Source organism: Hetaerina americana, unplaced genomic scaffold, assembly GCF_022747635.1.
Source record: "Hetaerina americana unplaced genomic scaffold, ioHetAmer1.1.p SCAF_12, whole genome shotgun sequence".
In the NCBI taxonomy this organism is placed as follows: domain Eukaryota; kingdom Metazoa; phylum Arthropoda; class Insecta; order Odonata; family Calopterygidae; genus Hetaerina; species Hetaerina americana.
This window is the reverse complement of record NW_027286292.1, coordinates 7,296,798-7,320,809: the sequence shown is the minus strand read 5'-3', so window position 1 is coordinate 7,320,809 and position 24,012 is coordinate 7,296,798. Positions and strand designations below refer to the sequence as shown.

General features: G+C 36.0%; 1 protein-coding gene across 2 annotated transcripts; it reads right to left on the bottom strand.

The window, feature by feature from the left end:
• Positions 1-4,285: 4,285 nt before the first annotated feature.
• On the bottom strand, positions 4,286-24,012 carry Sec13 (secretory 13). Of its 2 annotated transcripts, none has more exons than XM_071582640.1 (9): positions 23,887-24,012; positions 23,429-23,473; positions 23,197-23,325; positions 22,556-22,691; positions 20,476-20,609; positions 20,251-20,384; positions 16,007-16,127; positions 10,813-10,953; positions 4,286-5,466 (listed from the first exon to the last, which is right to left on the bottom strand). In XM_071582640.1, the coding sequence occupies exons 1-9, from the start codon at positions 23,887-23,889 to the stop codon at positions 5,356-5,358; spliced, it is 954 nt and encodes a 317-aa protein (XP_071438741.1). In that variant the 5' UTR covers positions 23,890-24,012; the 3' UTR covers positions 4,286-5,355. The 2 variants fall into 2 exon arrangements, with proteins under 2 accessions (XP_071438741.1, XP_071438740.1); XM_071582639.1 differs by lacking the exon at positions 23,887-24,012 and adding an exon at positions 23,584-23,651.

Genomic DNA, 24,012 nt, shown 5'->3' with positions numbered 1-24,012 from the left:
ATAAATTTTTTAGGGACGGTCAACCATGACAAACTTGAAGGGTAAGAGCTATGAAAGGTAGTGTTTACAGCATCATTTCATCAGTGAGGTGGCTATATAGGCTCCTCATAAAGTGGCACTGAGTTATGGCATGTCATGAATAATGATATTGAGGAAGGCAATGGGAAATTGCCTAAAACATCTATTTGAATACTAATAGGATGGATGCTTTAATGAAAATGAGTCCTGGCAACCACAGGACTTGGCCTCATTGGCCTTTCATCTTGGCCATGGTAGAGGCAAGGCTTCTTTTGATGTTAACTCACAAAAGCTTACAAAGTAAAAGTCACAGTAGCAGAACCGATGATGCAGATAATGACCAAATCAGTTTGAATAGCTACTTGCAATTTAAGAAAATGTTCACAAAAAGAAAAGAAGAGAACTTAAAGCAAGGATGGAGTGAGGAGATATAGATGTTTTAGCGCTGAGTGAGGTGAGTTTGGAGGATAGTGGGAGTTAAAAGAGTAAAAATTACAGAGTAAGATACAGCAGAGGAGAAGAGTGATAGCAAGGGATAGCATTGTGAAAAAATGTAGGAAGAAGTAGAGTATATATTGCGCAAGTTATTATCATAATATTATTCGTAGAAGTCAAAGCCTAACCAAAAAATTTGGTCATTGTAAATGTTTGCATGCTACCAAGTAACCTTATGGAGTAAGAAATTTAGAGTTTACCATAAGTTGGATAATAAAATTGCAGGTATTTCTTGAGGGAAGTATCCCACAGGATTGAGGGAGTGGAATTCAATAGTAAGTGACTACAGAGAAGGTAGCAAGGTCTGTTTAAAATCATGGTATGACCAGGGAGGGAAAAAAATTCTGTATGAGATGGGATAAACATCATGAATACTTGGTAAGGAACCACAAAAGATATAATCATGCATATAAAATACCTGTATATTCAGAAATATATCAGTTAGGCAATATTATATGTAGGAAAAGATTATAACAGCATGTTCAATGTGCTAAATTTCTCAGAAAATATTTTGGATGGTGATCTGCATGGCATAAGATCTAGCCTCAATTACCAAAACTGTAACCACGGAAGAATAGATATGAAGGACATAGTGCTATGGTGTGTTGTTTACTTAGTAAGATTACTTTCCTTTAAGTTAAATTTTGAAAAAAATTATTTCTCCAAAACTGTAGTAAAATATTTTTGCCTAATTTAAGTCTCAGTTGTCATCAAATTAATGTACCAAGTAATAAACATTCTCATATTACCCATTTGAAATGTCATTTTTACAAATTAACACATTTAGAATTAAAACAAAATTCATGTCAATAAAAGTGCTGTTTTGTGTTGTTATGTTTTTGCTCTGCATGTTAAATTTGATAATTTGTAAAACAGAAATATTTATTTAACAATGGTTTTAGGCTGATTTTTCAATTTTAGGGTTTTGAAAGTAATTGGCTGAATAACCAAGTCAATGAGTCAATCTTTGGTCCCACAAATATAATGATTCATACTATGATGGAAATATAATTAGCTAGATAGTATATTTCCAGAGAAATCTGTTATTTGAATTACAAAACTATACTTTAACCTGTTTTATTTTTTATGGTAAAAGATAAACCTATAATTCATTGTAATAATGATAAGTGAAAAAATGTTATGACCATAGTTGCCTTATGGGGTAATTAAATATAGCAGATTGCATAATAAATTACATTCCAGGCATACAGGAAGAATGTTAAGCACACTGAAGTCAGAACTGGGGACTTTATTCCATAGTGTAATCATCATTGTCATCAGTCTCAGAAATACAGGCTCAAGGGCATACTCAAGTTCATTTGCCTTTGGCATTTAATTACAATCCAATCCAAATTTTATCCAATCAATCTATATTTTGGAGTTTTAAGTCTCATAATAATCAATTCATTAACATCTGCTCCTTTTTAAATGAACACCACTGTGCAACTAAACACAAGCAGTTTCAAAACTGTGCTCATTGTAACCAAAAAAGATCAGATAATAATCCCTTGTGAACAACCTTAGACATTTAGAGTGCAAAGTGTACACAGGATAAATAGAGAATGAAGTTTGGTGCAACCTTCAAACATATTAAATGGGACAAGGGACCAATCACCATCCTTATTCTTTCAAATTTCAATTGACCCCATTATTAATGAAAATTAGGTGTAGCAAAAGATCTGCACTAAAATCATCCTGAAGGTCTTGACAAACGACCAAAAGCAGAGTCAAATGTCTGCTAGTGAAGGTCTGCAATGCGACGCAATGATTCTCCAACTTACCATCCCAACTAGGCACCAGCAGACTATTTTCTATTCCCAAAAGTGAAATCCTCCCTCGAAGGAAATCACGACTCCTAAGTGCCATCAAAGAGGCTTGCACGCATACCCTTAAGGACCTTCCGGAATCAGCCTACCAAGGAGCCTTCAAGTCGTGGAAAAGCGACTGGCAAAAGTTTGTTGACACTTGACAAGACTGAAGAATTTGGAAGCATTATCTGAAATTTATCTATTTTATTTTGAAATTTCCCAGTACTTTTTATACAAACCTTGTATTTCTTGAACCATAAGATGCACATTTTTACTGGAGAATGTGTTCTAAAACCAGTTTGTATCCTAACAGCCGAGAGTATACAGGGAGGACTTCATCCTATAAGTCGCACGCTGATTTGCTAGTAAAAATTCCTTTTGTCAAGCTTTTTTCCTTGATGAGAGAGACAATGATTGTCTTTATTAGTAATTACGACAATAAAACTGTTTTGAGACAGTGGTAGAACAATAGAGCTTTAAAATTTCCTCAACATTACTTCCTTAAACAATCCCAAATAAAACATGAATGTAAACAAAGAAGGGCAATTAATTTCAGGGGATCGGGATGATGTGGAGGCTCACGTACAGGTTTCCCAACAAGAAGATCCGGGTTCAAATCCTGGAGACAATTATTTTTCAGTGGTATCTCGATCCTTACTTGAGGTGCTTTATGGAGAGCACTTTGAATAAAAGGCCTGCTAAATGGGATAGTTAAACTGCGGACCCCGTGGTGCCTTTTGAGAATAGAAGGCTAATGCCGATGCAAGGCTTCCCTCCACCCTTCCCTTCCCATCACATCCATCCCTAATGGTGCATATGACCTTAGCCATCGGTCGCCTCCCATAAAAACTACCACCACTTAATTTCGTCTAACATGTGCTGCTGCTTTGAAACTTATACACATTGGGCTAACAGGGATGTCAATCCTCAGCTCAAATATTGTATCTCTCCCAGTATGCTACAGGCACTCAATCGTACGAAGTATGATAGTGTCATTCAACACATAGTATGTTCCTTTCTATTTAGTGTGTATATCTACTTTTACCCACAGAAATTAATGGTGCCATAAAGAGTTCTAAATAGAACAGATTAGGATGAAAAGAGAGAAGATTTTCTGTCATACAGTATGATTTAAACATAGGTTGTGAATTATACTTCAGAACATGAAAACAGGGCAGCTGAAAGGCATTTTGTCCCACCTCCAACTGAGACGATGATACGAGTATAAAGACTCAGAAAATTGATATAGTGAATATAGAGAGGAAAAAAAACTTCACATTCATTTGCTCCTAAATGGCCAAAGCCCAAGGAAAATCTTAAGAACTGGATGAAATACAGAAAGAACTGGATTACAGCTTTAGCAAGAATAGTTTTAACTGAAGAGAGAAAATTAGCAATTGGTATGTCTATAACTGATTTTTCTTGGAGAACGTTATTGCTCGAAGGATTACAAAGAGAATGGTACCTGCATGAACACCAGAATTACAATATCACAAAAACTGTCACTTGAATATGATACATAAATAAATGTTTACATAGTTGCTAATCTTTAAATGCAACACTTGACCCAAGAATTTTTCATAAATTCTAACCTGAGAAATCATAGTGCATCTTATGGGCTGGGAAGTATGGTAAATATGCTAAAATCAATATATGCCCTTGAAACGTGACCAGTTCAAATTTAGTCACTTGTGTGCAAACATCTGGAATGATTAAAGGTAAGACATATTTGGGTCTACAATGTGAAGATCTGCCTACAAAACAAATGGATTTGAAGGAGAGGTTTCCTCAGGAGAATTAAGATGGCTGAGAGCATGAAAGTTTTAATAAAGCTAAGGCTGAAATAAGGTAAGTATTCTGTAATGATAAGGACGTTTCACATTTTGCTCATTATATGTGCACTTATCTTATAAAAGATGCATATTATAATTTTAAGTTTACAGTAAATGACATGAGGAATTCAATTAATTTTCAAACAATTTATTAATGGATTTGGAAGGCTAGAATAATTTAACCCATGGTTAAATATGTTAGCACATACATATTTAAGTCATAAGTTAAAATGCATAACTAGAAGTACTATCACTGGTTTTGTAACCATAACTTTACATTTTACCACTGAGATAATTTTAAACAAAAAATCAAAGTTTAAATATTAAATTACTGTTTCTCAGAAATATCAGAAGTCACTATGCCAAAATACCCTTACATTCAACCTGTAAATCAAAGGGATAATATAAAGGGCATATTTTATAATTTATGTAACACATATGTTGGATACACAGTTGTAATAAGCACCTGAAGTTCGTTGTTACACATTTTATCTTGTATATTTTGAGAGTCTAATAGATTTGGTAATTTCAAGTAATTGTGGCATGTATTCCTTGTCAGATGCAATCATCACCAATCATATCACTTCATTTCAGATTGATTTGAGACATAGTTGGGGCTGAAACTTTGTGGAAATCCATTTGTAAAGCACAAAGAAAGAATACAAGACACAGGAAAAATTTCTAAAGGAAACACAAATTCTTTGATTCTTTCTTCATGATTGATTTCACATTACAATTTTGCTTCAATTAAAATAACAGAAAAGCCAAAAGCTAGCAGTCTCGCATTATTTCCAACATATACCAAATAGGACGAACATTGTGAATGTCAGTCCTTATCTTTTTTGTTTTACCAGCCATTACAATTCATGAAGAAGTACACAGGTCAAGTTCACACCACTTCTAGAATCTGAAATACTATCTATTATCCATCCAATCACCCATTTATCTGCTTTAACTCAAGGCTCTTTTCATAGTCTCAGAATGACCTATTCCTTAAACTTATCCTCTCACTCCCTGCATACAAGATGGATTATCAATGCATCACAACTATTTATTTACTCTTCCTTTGCACCCCCACCTCCAGTCACCTATCAATGACAGGGCAAGAGACTACAGTCGAGATGTAGCATTTCCACTTCTGCTCAGGTTACACTGTCTTAGGCCACTAAAGGTCACTTGCCAGCTAAAAAGAATAGCACCAGTCATAGGAAACTTGGCCCCATTGATTCTGATTTTGACAGTGACCCATCACCTCTCAACAGATCATTTATGCAGTTCCAACGTCCATCCTCATTTTCTTTCCAAAGAGTTACCTGTGAGAAGAAAACAACTCATTCAACTGTAAGCTCAAAAATAAGACAAATCAATGAGATGATATTTTAAAATTCCAACAAATACAATGGTAAAAATTTGATTTCCCCAAAGAGCACATTCCAGGGCATGAACGTGAAATTAAAAGCAAGGGAAAAAAAACTCAGGGAATTTTAAATTCATAGAATTTTTTATACAATGGAAAGGAGAGACACAGGAAGTTGGTTAATGGGAAAATAACAGAGTGAAACCTGGAGACTACTTCGAGCCTGTGCTCAACAATGCCAAATTAGAAATAAGCAGGTCATTCAATAACTCCTGAGACAATCCAAGACCTGGTGCTCATAGTATTTGAAAAGGTTGGCTTTCAGTAAGCTTCATCTCTCAATAGACTGCTGTTAAAGTTTTTAAAGCTATCCATGTCATGTTTTCATTTCATAGTCAACTGAAGCAACAAACTTTAGTTTGTTTAGAAAAATGGAAAAATGTTTTTTGCTTTCATTAAACATATCTATTTAAAATGAGCAACATCAAAAGAGATCAAAGCCAAGTTAGATGAAGTTCACAGCACATCTGCTCATGTGTTTGTGACTGTTTAAAATTGGATAAATAAGCTTAAACATGGCCATAATTCCACAATAGATGACCATTTCTTGGGACATCCAGTGGACGTGACATCTTCTGATATGATTCACAAAATCCACAACATGGTTTTGAGTGATCAATGAATCAAAGTTTGCAAAAGAGTGGAGGCCACAGGCATATCACAAGGTTGTTTTCCACATTTTTCGGGCTGCGTCCGCGTATGTCGTTTAAATGTACAACAGTTTCGCCAGCTATCCTGCTGGTGTCCTCAGGTCAAGGATGAAAAGAAGCTTGTTGTCCCGTCTTATATAGGAAAAATCCGGCGCCAATACCGGGAAATTTCTTGGCCAATCAGGGAACGTCCTCATATTTGCGCGGAATTATTCGTTTCCACGCACTGTGGAGTGGATATCCATCCTCTCTGTTAAAATTTTTTGGCCTTTTAACGATTTCAATGGCCTCTCTGATTATTCTCTGGAAGTATTTTCCTTCTTTCGCTATTATTTATATATATATATATATATATATTATATATATATATATATATATATATATATATATATATATATATATATATATATATATATTTATATATATATTTCGCACAGAGTATACAGGAAGCCTACTCACACCGACCGCTACCTTAATGCTGCATCGCACCACCATCCCAGTCAGAAGACCTCACTGGTAGACACACTTGTCAACCGAGCATATAAAATATGTGACTCCGATTCTATTGCCAACGAGAAGAAACACTTGACAAATGCCCTGCAAAGGAATGGATACAGCGCTCATATGATCCAAAAAAGGGCCGAGAAGGAAGAAAAGAAGAGACAAACCACCGCTGTTCCTGACAGAGAGGAAGACTCCAGACCACGTCCGAAGGCTTACGTCACCATCCCCTTCATCGCAGGGACTTCGGAAAGAATCGCGAGGGCTTTAAGGAAACATGATGTGGTGACCAGATTCAACTGCGTCACCAAGATAGCTGACACCCTACCCGGACCCAAGGATGGAATTTCACCATTAATATCAGAAGGCGTGTACCAAGTGCCATGCTCCTGTGGCAAATGGTACATCGGTGAAACGTGCAGAGCGCTGAAAACACGCATGAGTGAACACCAGAGGGCAACCAAGGCCAAACAGTTTAGAGCATCGGCCATCGCTGAGCACGCCTGGAGTGAACCTGGACACTCTATTCTCTTCGACGACGCTAAAATAATAGCGAAAGAAGGAAAATACTTCCAGAGAATAATCAGAGAGGCCATTGAAATCGTTAAAAGGCCAAAAAATTTTAACAGAGAGGATGGATATCCACTCCACAGTGCGTGGAAACGAATAATTCCGCGCAAATATGAGGACGTTCCCTGATTGGCCAAGAAATTTCCCGGTATTGGCGCCGGATTTTTCCTATATAAGACGGGACAACAAGCTTCTTTTCATCCTTGACCTGAGGACGCCAGCAGGATAGCTGGCGAAACTGTTGTACATTTAAACGACATACGCGGACGCAGCCCGAAAAATGTGGAAATCACCTACTCATCGCCGCGGAAACCTTCGAACGGATATCACAAGGTTTTTTCAATTTTACACAAAAAATTGGAGATGAAAAATATCCCTGCAAGATGGGAGCCAAGTTTACTCTCAGTTGATAATAAATGGAATTATGTGGTACATTTGAAGGCTGGTTTGGCACTTTACCCTCACAATTCTGGAGTTTCTGCATCGATACAAAACTATGAACAAAACATGTATACATACATTATCTAAGAATGATTGTGCAGAACTTGATATCTCTGCATGGTTCTGGTATGAACATAAAGGCAATCAACTAGAGAGTAAAGGATGCACTACATACCATGGGCTTGGAAGCAAGTTAAGGAACCTACACTACATAACTGCTTTAGAAAAGAAGGATTTTATGTTGATTGTGATGAAGAAATTCGAGTTGAAGTTACTTGTGGCGTTATGAAACTATAGACAATGGCTGGAATCTTCTTCAGGCTAATACTCCTTTTCAGAGTTAGTCAAATTGAAGTCTTATGTTAAGACAACAGAGAGGATATTCATACCAAGACTGGGTGTGTGCTCTTCACAAAATAAAAAATCACTTATAAGGTGGCAACTGCAGCGAGCAAATGCTTGACAAACTACAGAAAATTGATAATTGTACATGACAAAGTGCATGATATCAATCAGAACAAGAAGTTCAAACAGTTGAAAATATCAGACTTTTTTGTTAAATATTCACATTAATCTATTGCAAGGTATAACATAAAAAATAATTCTATGTCAAAGTAACCAACGTACAGAACATGGTACTCCACAACAAAACAAGGATTTGCCAACCAACACAGAAAATTTTGTCTATCAGTGAACCGCTATTATGAATCAAGCAGTTGAGAACAGAGCTTGAAGTGCTTTAATGACTGGATAAACTCTTTTAACAAAGAAGTCAAAGCATGAGTCAAATGTCACATTATGCACATTACATGCCCTCCCTCAAGTAAAAAAGTCACTATAATTTGTGAAAATATAATTAAATTTCATTCATCAGTATAGATGGTAAAATTCATCCAAATTCATTTCCACTAAGGTGGCCTAATGTCATTGCATTGTACAGGGAAAGGGTTAATAGGCTTAGAAATTGATCTATTTAAACATGATACATATGAGGGTTTTGAATTGACAGCAAATAATGAACAATATGCTGGAAATACAGGGTTCGTCCGGAAAATAAGTGTACTGACTCCTGGGCTGGGCGCGCCGCTCCAGGCGCGCCCAGCACCGCTCTGACGGGCTGCGATTGGAGGGGGGTATGTTGGCAAGCGACGCTGAAAAAGGCAGTCGGCTCTGAGCTGTGGTGTAGTGAGGAGCTCTGTTAACGCAAACCTCCACGCTTCGACCCACGTCACGGAACGCGATGCCGAAGTTTTTGGAGCAGCGTTATTCCATCAAATTTGCGGTAAAGCTTGGGAAATCGTCTACCGAAACTGTCGGTATGATTAACCAGGCTTACGGGGAGTCAGCCATGTCCAGAAACATGATCTTTCGGTGGCACAAGATGTTCGTGGAGGGCAGAGATGAGGTCGACGATGAGTCTTCGAGAGGTTCCCGATGATGCCTTCGCGGGAGCGTTCCAGGAATGGGAACGCCGCTGGAACAAGTGTATCGACTCACAAGGGTCCTATTTTGAGGAATATTAGCTTAAGATATGTAAAAGTGTAATAAATTTTTTTTCCTGAGCTCAGTACACTTATTTTCCGGACGAACCCTGTACATAAGAGGGGATATTTTGGCAGAAGACTCCAATATATATGCAATGAAATTTGTGAGCAACCATTATTTCAATCATTCAAAATTTAATTTATTCAACAAACAGGAGAGGAGAAGCAAGTTTCAAAGAGCCTCTATAAATATGCCTTTTAAAACAGTATAGCACTGAAAATACATGAACAGCTAGAATTGTAAATAAGGTATTTGTGTTATTACATCAAAATCCACAATGACCATATTCATTTAGAAGTTAAGGATTGGTAAACTGGGATATCTCATAACTCTTCCTCATATTGAGGTAAATGTGAAACCTATAACAGCATTTCTCCCTGAGTAAAGAAAGCGTAAGTAGTTGCATATCTTCCCAAATGAAGCTCAACTGTTCTCTTGACAAAGAACTAAATTCATTCCCTTTTACCATAGAGGTATTTGTTTCACAAGATAACAGTACAGAACCATTACTAGGATAGCAGTTACTAAAACTTAACACAAAGCCACACTTTGGATACAAAACAGTTATTATCCTCAGAGGGTGACAGAAACCACATTACATTAAGTTGTAATGGTTTTGACAGTAATCAGAGTTCTTGAACATCTTGCCTAGACTCAACATCCATGCAATATACCAACTAAGCTTTTTGAAACAAAATTAATTCTTTGCCATGGCCATCTACCATTTTTTCGGAATAAACATAAAACCAAACCCATTATTCAAGAGAATCGGTCACATAAGTAATAAATAGGCATGGTAGCAAAAGAGACAACCATACGGTTTGAATATCAAGGGCTTCCCAGTAAACTTCGGCCTTATAATATTATTTAAGGAGAGCAAATGTTATTAGTACAATTATATTAATCCCAAGGGGATCGAGATGGTGCGGAGGCTAACGTACTGGCTTCCCACCCTGAGGGTGCGGGTTCAAATCCCGGCGGTGTTGAATATTTTTCAGAGGTATCTCGATCCCTACTTGAGGGGCTTTGTGGAGGGCACTTTGAGTGAGTACGCCGTCCGTCGGATGGGACGTTAAGCCGCGGACCCCTTGGCGCCTTTCGTAAAGAGTAGGCTAATGCCGACGCCGGGTTTCTCTCCACCCTTCATCCTTTCCTGTCCTTACCCTATGGCGCAAATGACCTTAGCTGTCGGTCGCCTCCCCTCAAAACTACTACTACCCCCAATGTAAGTTGACAATGTGGAAAATTGGATATTAACTGCTTCAGCATCTAAAACTCCCCCTAACACATGTCATTACTGCAGCTGGCAAGGAAAACATTTTAACAACATAGTTCTTACATAGAAAAAAACCATAAAAAAATGCAACAAACGGTAAAGGATCCAAAATATTTTTTCCAATACCATTATACTCGTTTAAGTTTGATCTATTTGGTATATTTTCCCACACTAGAAGAAAATTACGGAATAGAAGCCTTTCAACATAATTTTCCAACCCTATGCTAAGTAGATCCATTCCAGGAGGAGTCCTACTCACCTTGTTGTCACCTCCAGACACAGCCAATACATGGCCAGTTATTGACCAAGAAACACTCCACACAACATCATCAAAGGTCTTCAACACCAATGCAGACCAGCTGACAAAATTATCACTTGACCAAATTATGACTCTACGATCCTGAAACAAAAAGAACATTATGGCAAATGATCTATATACCTTTTTTACAAAGTAAATCTAACAAACATGAGAATATTATTGGCCTGTAAGGATTCAACATTTTGAGTTGATCTGTGAGGATAAACTTAATAGAAAGTTATTGTGGAATTAATGCTTTATGGAGGAAGTTTCAATGGTATGTCCACTTTAAACAATATAAGTAATCTATAAAATCTTGGGTGTTTTAGGATTCATTGATATTACTCAGTATAGAGGGACAATGCTGAGAGATACAAAGATTATGTTGGCTATATTGTAGATACGGTTTGAATTGAATCAATCCCTCGATTTTTTGAGCTTGTCCACTTATACTGATGAATGACATTGTCATATATGCCTCATCTCAATTTTTGCTATTACTTCCTCGGTCACCTGAAATTAGTAATATACTATGCTTCTAAAAAAATAGTTATTTCTACATTTTCATAAATGTCTCTTAACTATTATGCAACATTAAAGACAAGAGAAAACATGGAGTAGAATTGTCTGCAAAGTGCCACATAAAACCTGTCAAGTATATATCGGTAAAAGAGACTCAAACTTTTCAACTAGAATGAACAAAATGCCTGCTAAAAGAGGACTCCATGAATGCCAAGAACCTTTTGGAAATGAGCTACCAATAGTGTTACACCCACAATCCTGCTCACAGGAAGAACAGGAAAGAGGCTACATGCCTTTGAAAAATTAAAAATAATATTACACAAAATCCAAAACCCCCCTTTCAAACAAAAATTTATATAATTCATATTCCCCATTACTCTCAACATCATCTAATTAACCCTTTTGCACCAACAGAATTTTCAAGAAAACAACTGAAATACATTGAATAGCATGAGAAGCTCTCTACAGCCCAGCACTGACTGCTCTTTTAAGACTTTCCATAAAAAAATCTCTCGGATAAAAAAATCTGCCATAACCTCCGCAATGGGGCACCAGAGTTAAGTTGGAAATTAGCAGCCCATACAAGTCCACAGTTAACTAATAGTTCATGCAATGGTTTTGCTAAAGAAATATTTGTTGAACAGTAAAAAAATATAACACAAGAAATTAATTCTTTTGGTTTCATTATGCTTACAATATTAAAATGGAACTCTACCATTAATATTAATGAATAATAAATAAACAAATGCCATAACCCAATTCATGATCTACCTTCTAAGAATAAGGGAATACTAAGTCCACCAAAAGAGACTGAAAGAACTGAACCAATCTATGTACAAAGCGGTCATAGTACCATATATGGGAAAGTAAGTAATGGGCTATTCATAATCCATTTTCTATTTAATTTAGACTATATCCAATTCAAGTTAAAATCACAGGAAACAGTAGCAACACAAAATATTTTTTGGATACACATTATTAGACATTGGTATGGTATGAGTCTCTACAAACAATATTTCTGTTGATTTGACACGGACTAATACTAGCCCCAGGCTAGGGCGGCAGGATAACGCCCTCGCCTGCTAATCCACAGGTTGTGGGTCTTGATTGCCTTCATTGTAATGTATAAGGGTTACGCGGAAGAGAGATTATGAAGTCTCAATCTTGCCCCAATAGTCATCAAATAAATAAATACCAAAGGAAATCAAATTATTTTATGCCTAAACTACAATTATAATTGTTTTCTTCAAAATTATATGATAAAACTTTAAAGCACTTTCAATTCTCATTCCAAGCCCAAATATTAATGCAAGGCTATGATTATTGAAATAAAACTTTATTTTTGGGGCAAACCAGAATATCACATTTCTTCGAATCTAAGATGCATTTTTTTAGTACTTCTTCCCCTTAAAAATCTTAGATTTGCAGACATCTAATATTCACAGGTTAAGATCAGAGATAAGAACAGCCGAGAGACGACATATGCAGCCCACACAATCGTGCTGTATTACTCTTGGATGCCACAGCGCTATGCCAGTATATGTGTGGGCTTATTACAAGGAGGCGCAACAGAAATGAAACAGACATCGTAGAAATTGATTACAAAAGAAACTATAGTAAAAGCAAAATAAAGGAAAAGTTGGTGCGAGGTAATGTCATTGTTTAGGTTGCTTTTATTCATTGTTTGAATGCAATGTTAAGTAACCCCCTTGATCGTCGTCTTTTTCTCTGAAGTGTTCGACAAATCACTTTGCTCCCACTCAGCATCTGAACAGAAGAAAGGTGCATGTAAAGGCGTGTTGTGAAGCTGGAGGAAGGGACAGAAAGCATATGTACTATCATCATCCTTCTCGGATAAGACATTCACTTTCATCATCCTCCTGTCTTATAGGAGGATGAAGAAAGGATGTCATCTTCTGAGCCCTCCATCTTGTTGCTGATACAGCACTTCCTTAGTCTTCATGATCTTTCCCTCAGAAAGGGTTCTCCAAGTCTCAGAAAGCCATCGTGTGACTTTTTTACGAGAAGCTCGTTTGACTTTTCCTGTAGAAGTCAACTCAGGCTCAGGTGCAGACAACCATGAGATGTACTGTTCTTGGAGTCAGCCCTTGAATGGCTTATTAAAGTCTACATCCATTGGTTGCAAAACAGATGTCATTCCCACAGGAGTGATCACAAGTTCTGTCTTCATCCTTCTGATTTTATCTTTCACAGCATTGGTAGAATGGCCCCAGGAGTCCAGTAAAATCATAGAGGGCTGATTCTAACAGGCACCTGGTCTACATGTACATCCCATACGGTGTTTAATCTTATCTTCTGTCAGCCAGCTTTTTTCTTGGGCAGGAACAATATCATCTTTTGGGAACACTTTTCCCTTAGGGATTTTTTTTTCAAGATATGAAATGGTGGCACCTTGTGACTATCAGATAACTCCCTGACCCAATTTCTCTCAGGCATGCAATTTGGTGATATATCTAAGTAAATTGCCTAATTCTTAAAGTTCTTCTGCATTATCCATCTGCACCAGCATGAAATTCCTTTTCTTTTGAAGATCAATTACATGTTTTCGGTAAAAAGCAGGAAAACCTCTAAATCATAAATTGTAAGATAACATTATCCCAGTGTTATAGTTTAAGAAATGATGATGAATTTGAATTGTGTATCTAAGCAAAATTATTTAAAATTTCCACCACTGACAGAATGCCTGTGCTTCATATCAACCTATAATTTTGGGAGGGTAAACATATCCAACGGGCCAACATACTCAGTTGCATCTACGCCATGACCAGACCCTATGCAACATCAAAACCAAAACACCACCATTTTTCTGTTTTCTTTTACATCTCCTCGACCACCAACTTTCACTTCCGAAAAATCCCCCAAACCTACACAGCCACCTCTAACCTCCAGGAAAACAAATCCAGTGGTTCTACATAGCTGTCTGCTTCTAACCCCCCAACCCCCTCCTCCCCCCTCACATAAGCCCAGACCAGACCCAATGCTTAGTCATATGCAAGGCGCCGCCGCCTCTCCTTCCCTTAACTGAAACAACAAGCCTCTACCACTGACTTTGAAGTCCAGGAAAACTTAACCCTCTCCCACCTTCACCTTCCCCCTCTCCCTTTATACCTTAAAAAATTCCAAAGAAACTGTGGGAGATGCCGCATCAGTAACTTTTAATGGAGTCATCCACTAATATGCATTTTGGAATTTGTTAAGGCATAAACAGCCTAAGTAGTTGGCTTTAACCTCGTGGACTGTGGCGCGACGCGCACAACTACGAATGCCTGTAACATTGTATGCATGGTATTTCGTCATAACATCTTGTTCCCTTAAAGCCCCCAAAATTTCAGAGTTTAAGAGGACGCCTCGATGGCTTAACTGGCTAAAGCACTCAACCGGACATTGAGGGATCCAGGTTCGGATCCCGGTCAAGGCAAATGATTTTTACACTCTGAAATTGTTGCAATGAAATGCATATTAGCGGATGACTCAATTAAAAGTTGCAGCATCTCCTGCAGTTTCTTTGGAATTCATTTAATATGGACTAATATTTTGGCTGTGGTAAAAAATAGGGTGAAGAGGTTGTCAGTTTCAGTAGGCACTGTGCTGTTTTGCTAAACCAAATAATTACTCCATTAATAACTGTTCTTTCCTGGATCTCATGTTATCACACTGGCCCCATTACTAACTAAATTTATAAGAGCTTTAATGGCAAATTATACTGTTTCAATTCGTTAAATGTTTATTAATTTTGAATCATTTAATATTTAAATTGTGGTGAGGTTTGTTGGCAAAAGCTCTGCATTTTGTATTGGATAGGTGAGAATATCACATTCCACCATCAAAAGTAATGATGAAATTAATTGTACCTATATTTTGTGAGTTGAAATTCATTAATTTTACAAACCAGTTCAAATTAATATTTTTCGGCTATCAATTTGTATCATATAAACATTTCCTTTTGTTATTAAATGTTTTCCAGCAGCAAATGAAATAGCACCATGATAATCAAAATCAAAAGGGATCATTAGCATTCAAGGTGAATTTTGTTTACAAATACGAATACACTTTGAATAGCCCTACAAAGGATCCTACAGATAAAATTTTAAAATATACGACAATAGCATCCTTAAAATTTTCAACACTATTCTTACATTTTTAAATTTACAAACATTTGAGGTCTAAGATATGAAAATGACAAGAAAAGGAAGTTTGGTTCCTTAATCCCTCGTGAGACCAGAAGTGGAACCAGAATTGAAACTATAATTGTTTTTAGAACTAATTAGATAGGGTTTCACCTGTCAAACTTTGTAAAAAGATCATATTATCCACCACAGAATATCATGGATCCTATGAAATGTTTTTTATTTATTTATTTACTTTATTTTACAATTACGTTGCAATTAGGCGATTTTCCTGGTGGCAACGGTCAAGTTTGGTCAAAGATAACTCTTACAATGAAAATTACATACATACACGCACTATAAAAACAGATAAGAGACAAAATATTGTTTTAGTTCAGAGTGTTATATTACTTATTGTGTCACAAAATTTAAGGTGGCGTAGACATGGGTCCTTAATTATCCCTGATTAGTCAGAACCTAACAAAGACCAGTTTCATGATAAATACCTGGGAACAACTAGCAATCACTGTACGTGGATGACCAATGTACTTGGTCCAAGCAACATCTCTGACCCAATCGGAATGGCCTTCTAACTTTGTCTCCTCGACCCAGCGATCATCATCTTCCCTAGAAAAGACACAATAATGAGTTGGCATTCATTGTCACTTTTGCTCTGATATGTAATTTTTTTATAAAATAAAAGACTCCATAAGATTTCCCTGTGGACTGAAATTTTTTGCTATTTCTTGAAAATTATAACATAATAACTACTCCATCCACTCAAATTTACATAAAACTGTGATAAAGAAAATGATAAAATATCAACAAACAATATCAACTTTTAAAAACATAGCGTTAAGTATTGGTTGGTTTTCATGTTAAGAATTCCCACCCTTATGGAAGATACAGGAAGTAAGCTAATTAGCATCAAATAGGGTAGGATGGAGGGCTGCAGTCAACCAATCTTAGGATTGAATGACCAGTGATGATGATGATGATCGACGATAGAGAATATGAAAATTTTTTTATTTCATTTAGTTAAAAATTAGTAAAACATACCTGGAGGTAAGACGTCACTTATTTCTAAAATTTTTATAATCAACATAAATCCAATCATTAAACTCCCATGCATCAAGATCAATAAAGTTAGAATTAAATTGCTTTAATCGTAATATTGGATTAACTTATGTATATAATGAGAATGAATTGCAATTCAAAATCACCTCCAGTATTCACTTAACAAAATTCAGTATAAGAAAAAATTGAAACAAGCTAATCCCCCAAATTTTGTAATAACACCTAAATCAACATTAAACTTTTGAACAACATGTACATCAACAACTTTCTGGACAAACAGAAGCATTGTGTAAATAAAATCAGAATATTAAAGAATGAATTAATATATTATCTTCCCTGTGTTTGTTGTTTGGTGGGCCACATTATTGTGACAAATAAACACTCTACATTGCCAAATTGTGGCAACTTTTTTAAATTACTGTTATGCTTCATAAACTTTAGTATTAACTCCAGGCCTTGAGTTGTGCCTTTAGTCACCATGCCATAATTTCAAGCCACATTTTTCACGGTTCTCTCTTTTAACTATTACTTCCTTAATATTTCCTTCTCTATCTATTTTTCATAAATACATAAACATCTGCCCAAATCTCAAACTTTTTCTCCTGCAAACATGGTAGCCCACCACCCCATCACCTTATGTCTTTGTAATATAAAAATACACATCTTTAAACTAGTGCAATACACCTGTAATTCTGAGTTCCTCTCCTGCTACATTCCGTTAAATATCAATCCTACTATTTGCATAAAGCTCCCACTTTCCAGTTGGCTGCCTACTTTCAACATTTTTCATTCCTACAACCACTCAAATTCGGTTACTCTGAGCCAATAAATATAATAACCAGGAAAACACATACCACACATCATTAGTTCCTTATGAAAATCATAACTTTGAGAACCCCCCATTTCCTAATGAATGTTGACAACATCAAAATGGCAACTTGTTTCATCAATAGTACCAGTAAAAATTCTTAATAAACTTTCTACCTCTTACATCTATTATCTACACTATGGCCTGTCCTTTGCACTACATTTCATGTATTCTCTCCTCTCCAACCTTTGACACATTCATACCTAAACTCTTGTGACCCCTATTGACCTAGCCCTCCTCACTGCCATTAATGACCAGTTTTCCTCCAAACTGTGATCTTCAGCCCAAAGATTGTTTGCCACTTCCAAATGATGAACTTCTCCTTACACATCAAAAACTTTTCTTCAACCCTCTTGACCCCAAGCGAAAAATCTCTTACACTTCTTAGCAAAGGTCTTTCCCTTTCACCAGGTCCCAAAACCAACTATTCATAACAATAAGCTCAACTTCTGCCATAGCTTATGTAAGAAGGAATTTGGTATTATTCAGCCCAGCTATGTTAACAAGAGACAAGGTTACCCACACTTCACTCTCTTAAATTCAATGCCCCGCACTCCCTCAAACCAAAACTTTTTCCTCCCAAAATCCAGGAGTCATTTATCAACCTTTTTTAATCCAAAATATTGTCCTTTTTTCCCTAACTCTTTAAAACCTAAGGGCATTCTTTCCACAGCAGAGTCTTATGCTATGATATAGCTCAACCACAATCCCAAAATCATCATCACTTCAGGAAATAGAGGCTCCATCATTTGGGACCTCAACACCTTTTATTAGACAAAAAGACCAAACGCATTTAATGAGTCCTTATATAAATACAACCCCACTGATTCAAAACCTTTCTTTCAAAAGTAATTCATCTCCTTTCTGGAAGACAGAGGTTCCTCTAAAAGTCTATCCAAAAAAGAACCAACTCAATATTGTAGAAGTGTTGATTAAACACTTTTATTTAAAATTCTTAACACTGGAAGTTATCAAAGCCACATTGGCTGCAATTCACAGTGCATCTCCTCCTGTGATTTTCACTATTTACAATTGGGTAAGTGAGTTTAAATGTGGCCACATAGTCACTGATGATGAACATTGTTTGGAGAATGTCCAGTGGGAGTGGCTTCCTCCAAAATTATTGATAATATCTATACTTTCTGGTTGGCTACTTATCCTCTACCATATGATTTTCAGTGATCGACGATTCAAAGTTAGCAAAATAGTTGAGGCCAGGGCATATCATAACGTACAGAGTTTTCAATTTTGCATGAAAAATTGGATGTAAACCAAATCTTGATAACATAAATGCTGCATTTGTTCTCAGTGGAGAATAAGCATAATTGTGTGCAAGATGATTTAGCACTTTTCCATTGCAATTCTGATGAGTTTCTGTACTGATGCACAACCGTGGATGAAACATGGATACACCACTACACTCCAGAGACAATGGGACAGTAAGTTTCTAGAGGCGATTCAGCTCAGAAAATGGCAAGGATGGTGAAATTAGTTGACAAGGTGATGCCACAGTTTTTTGGGATGCACGCAGAATTATCTAAATCAATTATTTTCATAAAGAACAAACGATAAATGGAGATTAAATTTATTGTAATGGTTGAGCAAATAAATCACGAAAAACCATCCCCATTTGGCAAATAAAAAAATGCCTTCCAACAACACAATGCACAACTACACAGCTGCCCAGTTTGGATGGCAAAAATTATGGAAATAAAGCTTGAATTATGAGATCATCCACTGTATTCACCGTATTTGGCCCCAGTGACTTTTTTATTTCTAAAATTAAATAATGAATTGGTGGAAAACAATTCATGCCAAATGAGGAGGTCATAGCTAACACAGATGCCTATTTTGAGGATCTTCCTTGATCCTACTTCTTGGAAGGCTTAAAAATGTTGGATAAACATAGGGAAACGTGTATCGAGCCAATAGGAGACTATGTAGTAAAATAAGACAAATTTACCCAAAAAATAATCTTTTCTAGTTTTTCCTGAAGACTTACTGAACGCCCTACATATCTTCAAGGCCAACTCTGCCTGACTTATTATATTGATTAATGCATCAGACCCCCAAATTTAAGAATCAACAACAACTTAGCATCCTATATCCAACTTAGCATCCTATAATCTCTCCTCATTTGACCCCTTCCTTCCTTTCTATAGCCAAAACAATCCAATTAAACACAATTATGCATGTATTATTTGAGCTATTTTATTCTGGAATAAATCCTGCTAATTAATAATATTCCTCTCCTTCTACTTCACCAAATGCCATTCAAATGATCACACCCTTCCCATCCTTTGCCCTCTCCTCTTACCCCTAATCTCCCTGCTACTCCTTCCCTACTCATCTCCTCAGTTACTCCTGTCACACTAATAAAGGTGCCATGGATCACTGAAATTTCCTATAAGTGAATTATTTTCCTCGTGTGTATTATTCATTTCATGCCCATTGGTCAGGTCTTTAATCCAGAAAAGCTAAGGTCCACAGTTCTTCTTTTAGGAACACTAGTAGTAACATAATTCCAATTTCTATTGAAACATGAGATGTAATTAATGGACTAACCACTTGCGATAGATGCTGAAATCTAGAACATATGTGCTCCTAATAAGCCTGTTTATTGCTGTTGAACAGATGTATAATGTGAAAAAACTACAAGGAAGTAAGTGCCCAATTTTAAGTAACAAAAAGGAAGAAACAACAATAAGTATATCTTTGTCCCCAATCCTGGTTCTCCATATTGGAAAAATGGCAGTGATAACACTGATTGATTAGCACTCAAATTTTTTTTAAATTTTCATTTACCTCCATATTTTAACCAAATTGTCACATCCACCTGAAACAATTCTCTTCACAAGAGCTGAGCGACTGGCTGGCAAATCAGAAGATGAAGAAGATGCATATGTGACTGGACACCATGTTACTGCATTGCAACCAATCTAAAATAAATATAAGAGATTGCTGATTACTGAAAACACAAACAAAAAAATGGTAAAGTATATTTTTTTTACACAAAAATTTCTTTCTCACTGTATGAGCATTGGCAATCTTCTTGAATTCCCAGTTTGTACCACCGGCATGGGTTAAGATGGAAATAGCACCATCTGAGCTTCCACAAGCAAGTATTAATCCATACTCATAAGGAGCCCATCTTATTGAATTAACTATCAATCATGGAAAGAATGACAAATTAAATTAAAGCTAAGATAATTTGAAAAATATAACAGTTATTATTTTGTCTTTTCTATTTAAAATAACTAAATCTGAATCAACATACCATATTTCACAGCTTATTTGATTTATTTTCTTTTAAATACATCAAAAAACGACTATAGTCCCTGCTAGCTCAAGGATGGGTATAGTAAGACTGAATATACTTCAGCTCTCTTATTTACATTCAGCCAAGCCCCAAAAACTTCGCACAAGTTTAGCAGATTTAATGGTATCAGGAAAAAGGCAATAGAGCTCCCACAATTTTTTCAAATAAGAAATACATTTGAAAGGTTCTATACTTATTTTTTTACTGCTTGGCCCATTTTGATACAAGGAATTAAGGACTAATGATAATACTTTGTACCAAAATCAGTCAAGAAATAAAAAATGTCCATAGAACCTAGCATTTTCATTTCCTTTTTTGAAAAAATAACAGATTGAGGGATTTAAAATTAAATTAATAACATTTGAAACAGGTTATCATAAAATTTTTACACTGGCAAATTTGTAGGAAATAAAATTCCTTCTGAAGTAACCCCTTCCTTATTTCTAGAAGTGTCATTAATAGTTGGCTATTACATAATATAAAATAACACTACTGCCTACCACACTATTGTTAGCACTTACTGGGCATTTCGATTTAATAAAATAGGTATTAGGAATTATATTACCTGTAGCACTCACAGTATCCAATATTCCCAAGTAAATTAAGTAGCCCAAAGATCGCTCAGAAAACTTAATTGACACTCAGTCAAAGTTGAGTCTGAGATATTCAGCTGAGTCTGTGTGGATGTGGCAGGACTGAGCCAAGCTGTTAAGTCAACCAGCATGCCCACCTGGCACAAAAGCCATTTCACATGAGCCCGATTGGCCCAATGCAAAGTGTACCAATATTTACTCAATTTGCCCCAGTCAAGACTAATCCAAGCCTGCTGGCCAACTTGGAGGCCTCCAATGTTAGCCAACATACAACATAATACAAGTGAGACTTTGTATAACTGGTTTGAAATGAAGACCAGTGTGAAGCATAGATGTTTCATACCAAAGTTCAATGTTTATATGGATATATGTATAAGAGATAGAAGAGATGATAAGATAGGTGTCATTATTGAAGATGCAAAGGTATTCATACTTCTGTACACTAACAATGTAGTATCCCTGGATCAAAGCACTCAAAATCCTATAATGGACTCCAGGACAATTTGTTACATAACAGAATGAAATTGAGGATGACTGGATTTGGAATGAAAGTAGATGAGATTGACAGGTATGGAAATAGGCAGATTGATTACATATTGAAAGCTGACCGAGACACTTTTGAACAACTGATAATTTTGTACACTTTTGCAAACATTTTTGTCGAAGACAGGAGTTAAACAGGAAATAAGACACATGAATTGTAGTCAAGTGGTTGACAGAATGCAGAGGAAAAAAAAGGGAATGTTTGCTGAAGGAAGCAAAAATTGCAGTATAAAGAAGTGTATTTCTCCCCTGGGTTCAGAGTTTACCATGATTCACTCCAATTCCTAGATCAATTTTTTTACCGACAACTAATTAAAAGTTGCCTTATTTCAGCATTAAACACTGCATATATTTCATTTGAATGAAGTGGTCCATTCTTGCAATGACTTCATCTCAGTTAGTGAAAGGAAGCTGATATTGTTATATTTCATTCAGATATAAATACATTGTATTAAATACCAAAATATATTTTTCACTGATAGCTTCTGCAAATGGGAAAATTTGATGAATTGGAGTTTCCTTAAAGCCATGAAATATGACGATTATGATTACAGACACAGCATTTAAATAAGGTAAATGGTTAACAGATTAAAAGAAAAATCTGTTTTAATAAATTTTACCAAGAAAAAATGTATTAATACTTCAAACATATTACCTGATGATTCATGAACTGAATATTCATATATTTTAGCCCACTGGGCTGTTTCTTTCCATATTATCACCTTTCTATCATATGAACACGATGCCAGGAGGTTTCCGAATTTTTGATGAGACCATGCCACTTGCCATACCTAAAATTAATGTTTATATCATTTCAAATTGTATATAAGATATAATTAAAAAATAACGACACAATATGTGGACACTAGCTCTCGACTCTAGGCAATCAGTATTTTTTTCAAGTATGACCACTATAAGTAAATAAAGATTATCTGAACGAAGGAAATAACCAAAACTAAATGATACCATGAAGACGGAAAGTCAGCCTCATATTTGAATATCTTCCTACCATTGTTTTTTCCCAAGGCTAGCTAGGGGAAATGGAAAATCAGTGAGATGTACTAAGTAGTGGCATAATGTAAGCAGCACTGCACACACTAAATATGTTATGGGCTAATTACAAAGGAAAGTCGACGAAGTGATACATGGTAAACATGAATAGATCTGTTAAATTCATAAAAGCTGAGAAAATATTGGATGGAACAATAAATATTGAATATCACAGATAAAAATGAGGGCTAGGAGGCGTCAAACGATGAACACTCAAGATTAATTTAGTAAAATATGCAATCGTACTGGTCCATCGTGTCCTTTCAGTTCCGCTATTAACCTCTGGGTTCCACTTCTTAAGTCGTGTATTTTGACTGTATGATCAGATGAACATGTAGCAAGTCTTATGCCATTGAAATCTAATTCAGCATCATGCTGTTGAGAAAAATGACGAGGTTTAAACATATTAGAATGAGTAGTGAATATAAGTTTTAATCTTATATAATAAAAAATGTTCACTTATCCTAATAATACCCACAATGACATCTTCATGGGCAGTGTCCACAGAAGTTACAAGGGAAACCTGTTATAACAGACAAAATTACAAATATTACCAACATGTGTTTAGAAAAAACGTTCCCAAAAAATATTAAAAGCTAATAACTCATTTGGATAAATAGGTTCATGATTTACATGTTTGCATATCAATGCCAATGTAAACATCGTATGACCAAATCATCGCAAAAAATGACATCACAGAGAGTGTATCCCATTACATACTTCAGCGCCAGTTTGCACTGATGGAATTGTTTAAAGCACGGCACAGTGATGAAATAAATCGCATATTCAATTGTTTCTCGCAGGATAAAAGCATAGAATTGTTTACCAGTAAACATGCCACCATTTAGAAGCAAAATAGACGCATCTACCAACAATAGTGTTTATGTGGAGGAAATATAGTGCTAAATACTGAACTATTTCCAAACGCAGACATACCATTGGATTTAGAAAGGACGCTGAAAATTATCACAGTTGTGTTTGTCGTAGAAATATTGTTAACTTTGTAAATGTGATCGCATTTTCAATAGTAGAGCCCTGTACACTAGACAGCACGTCATCACG